Genomic DNA, 3,323 nt, shown 5'->3' on the forward strand with positions numbered 1-3,323 from the left:
GCATTGTCTTTAGCTGTGCCTTAACACATATGTTTATACTTTTATATCAGAGTGACTTTTAGAAGGAAGTCTTCAGCTCTGTAATTAGCAATTCACAATGGAAGGTTTGACATTTAATTACAACATTGCTAAGACAATAATAATATGAGAAATACTAAAGTTGAATGCAGTATTTCTTGACACACCTCTGGCTACTTTCTTATTGGCTGGGAAACAATTATATATGACTAGTAAATAATCCATACAGAAATGAATGTGTATGTACAACACACATTCATTTACAACAGGTACTTCAAGTCGGGCCAAGTTCAGTCACTGCTGCTGCTTCGGACTAAAATGTTATGGGCAGCAGCTGGGGAGAACATCATCAGAGACTGCTCTAGACTCAAGGAGCCCTCCACGTTCTGCAGCTTGAGCATCTTCTACCATTCCAGATTGGACCAGTCTTCAGAGTAAAGGCAATGGCATTTTATCCCCTGCAAATTGCTGGGTTGGTTCTTGGGTTCCTTGGTATGGTGGGGACTTTTGCCACAACCCTTCTACCTCAGTGGAGAGTATCAGCTTTTGTTGGCAGCAACATTATTGTCTTTGAAAGGCTCTGGGAAGGGCTCTGGATGAACTGCATCCGACAAGCCAAGGTCAGGTTGCAGTGCAAGTTCTACAGTTCCTTGTTGGCTCTTCCGCCTGTCCTGGAAACAGCCCGGGCACTCATGTGTGTGGCCGTTGCTCTCTCCTTGATTGCGCTCCTTATTGGCATCTGTGGCATGAAGCAGGTCCAGTGCACGGGCTCTAACAAGAGGGTCAAAGCATACCTTCTGGGGACTTCGGGAGTCCTCTTCATCCTGACGGGCATCTTCGTTCTGATTCCAGTGTGCTGGACAGCCAACATCATCATCAGGGATTTCTACAACCCAGCCATCCACGTAGGTCAGAAGAGAGAGCTGGGAGCAGCACTCTTCCTCGGCTGGGCAAGTGTTGCTGTCCTCTTCATCGGAGGAGGTCTGCTGTGTGGGTTCTGCTGCTGCAACAGAAAGAAGCAAAGGCACAGATATCCAGCCCCTGGATACCGTGTGCCACACACAGATAAGCGAAGGAACACGACGATGCTTAGTAAGACCTCCACCACCTATGTCTAATGCCTGCTTTCAGCTCCAACGATGGATTAAGGTCAATGTGTTTTAAAAAGTCCTGCCAGAAACTGTAAGTACATCAAATAGGAGAACTTGCTTTATGACTAGATCTAAATTGAGATGAAAATTTCAATTTTTCGCCTACGGTAGTAATGGAAGTGACTTACTTAGACATACTGACCTCATGTGTATTAAATGCATGTACTGTTATCGGACTCAGTCCCCATTCCAATTTACATAGTCAAAATCAAGTATGCCTGCAGTCATTAGCAGATGTACAATGTTGGACTATTGTTTTTTTTATCATTATATGTTATCTGATAATATCTAAAAATGCAATTGGTAATGCATAGCAATAATGCATAAACATTTTCCAAAACATAGTCTGTTATATGTCTTCCAAATTATTTCTTATACTGTATAGTAACAACTAAATGGTGACTTTATTTTTAGTGGTTAGACAGGAAAATTGTACACATCAAATAATGATTTTTAGTTGACTTTATCAGAATATGAAAATGGCCATTCAAGGAAACTGTTATTCCTTTAGGAAACTCAAAACACTTTTAGGGAAAAGAGAGCTCTGATTTCTCTTAGGACACTTAAGAAGATGAATTTTAAGATATTTATTTATACAGTTAAACTTACCTAGAAGTATATATCTAAAGGAAAATAATTTATAATTGAAAAATAATATGCTGTTGTATCCTATGATTTATATCTATAAGCACATAGAAATATCTATCTTGATAAAGCACATCAATAGAAGGCTATCAATACTCAATTACCAACAAGAGGATATGCATTCCCACTTAGAGAATTGAGGTTTGGGTGTTGAAGGAATGGTTTCAGTTCCTTGTTTTATTCTTTAGTCATTGCACAGGTCTAACATGCAAAACAAAATGAAGAATTAAGGTAATGATTCAGGCAATTACTCAGGCTAAAGTAAATTACCTCCTTTTGAAATTCTCTAACAAACAAGTATGGTGAAGGTATTTTGTTTTGCTTGAATTATATGCATCATTTTCTCAATTCTTCACTTCCCATATGTACACATCAATATCAGAGTTAAAAGTGTGGTGGGGTGGCTGGGGTGGAGTAGGTAGAGAGTGTTTATGAGGCAAAATCACTACTATGGATTGTTTCTGAATAGTTCTAATATCTTGTGAATCAATCAATATTTATATATTTAGTTCTAACTCCCCAAATATCGTGCTTATTTTGTAATAAAAACATATTTAATTTATGGTCTATAATTGTAATGAAAAGTTTAAATTTGTTCACTAAACGTTTATTGCATGTTCATCTTTATTATAATAAAATAATAAAATATAATACATACTGCATTGGTGTTGATATATTTAACTGTATGGTCAATTTGAGAATGAATTTCTATGCTCAAATGATCACTTACTAACTCAGAAACATTAAATCAGTGATAACTCAAGGCTAGATATTGATGTCAAATCTTCATTCCATTCCACAAACCACAAGCAAGACTTCAGTAAGTCAAACCCTTGGTAATATAAAACTGTATTTAAAATATTAGTGATATTTAAATGATAAGTGCCACGCAGTATAAATATCTTCAAATATGAGCAATAAAAATAAGAACAACAGTGATTGACATGGATTTTTCCTAAGATTGTTTTCTTTATCAGACTTAATTCAGAAAAGCTTAATATTGGGTGTGTTGGAGAAGAGTCATTTGTCTTATATAGTCATATAAGTAAACCATCAAGACAAGCAAGATATGTGCTTAAATGTTGTCATAGAATCATTTGTCTTACCTTTTGGCTCACCTAGAACTAATCAACCTTGTAAGGGTGAGTTCCTCAGTCCAAATGAGGAATCTTGTTATTCTGCTAGCCAGAGGATCAACGAGTTAAAAGGTCTAACACCTTGCTGGAATCATAAGATAATATTAGTTACAGAATACGAGCCAAAATTTTAAGAACTAAGAATTCTGTTGTTTGCTCTTTCATTAATCGTGGTGTAGTTTGGGAAAAACTATTTCTGTCTCCTCCCCTCTGCTGCAATATTTTTCCAATTGCACCAAAATAAATTTTATTAATTTTCAATGAATTTCAAGATGCATTAAAAATGTACATCTCCTACTACAATAAATGTAACATTTATTTCTAAAATTTAACAGAAATTCAAATGTTTGGGTGCTTCCCCATATATTATACA

The 3,323-nt window shown here is 36.2% G+C and overlaps 1 protein-coding gene across 1 annotated transcript; it reads left to right on the forward strand.

The window, feature by feature from the left end:
* The first annotated feature begins 272 nt into the window (after nt 1–272).
* CLDN17 (claudin 17) lies at nt 273–1,509 on the forward strand. The gene has a single exon (XM_012780871.2). It carries the CDS (start codon nt 462–464, stop codon nt 1,134–1,136), a length of 675 nt encoding a protein of 224 aa, XP_012636325.2. The 5' UTR covers nt 273–461; the 3' UTR covers nt 1,137–1,509.
* Nucleotides 1,510–3,323: the final 1,814 nt, after the last annotated feature.

This window comes from Microcebus murinus, chromosome 1, assembly GCF_040939455.1.
Source record: "Microcebus murinus isolate Inina chromosome 1, M.murinus_Inina_mat1.0, whole genome shotgun sequence".
Taxonomy (NCBI): domain Eukaryota; kingdom Metazoa; phylum Chordata; class Mammalia; order Primates; family Cheirogaleidae; genus Microcebus; species Microcebus murinus.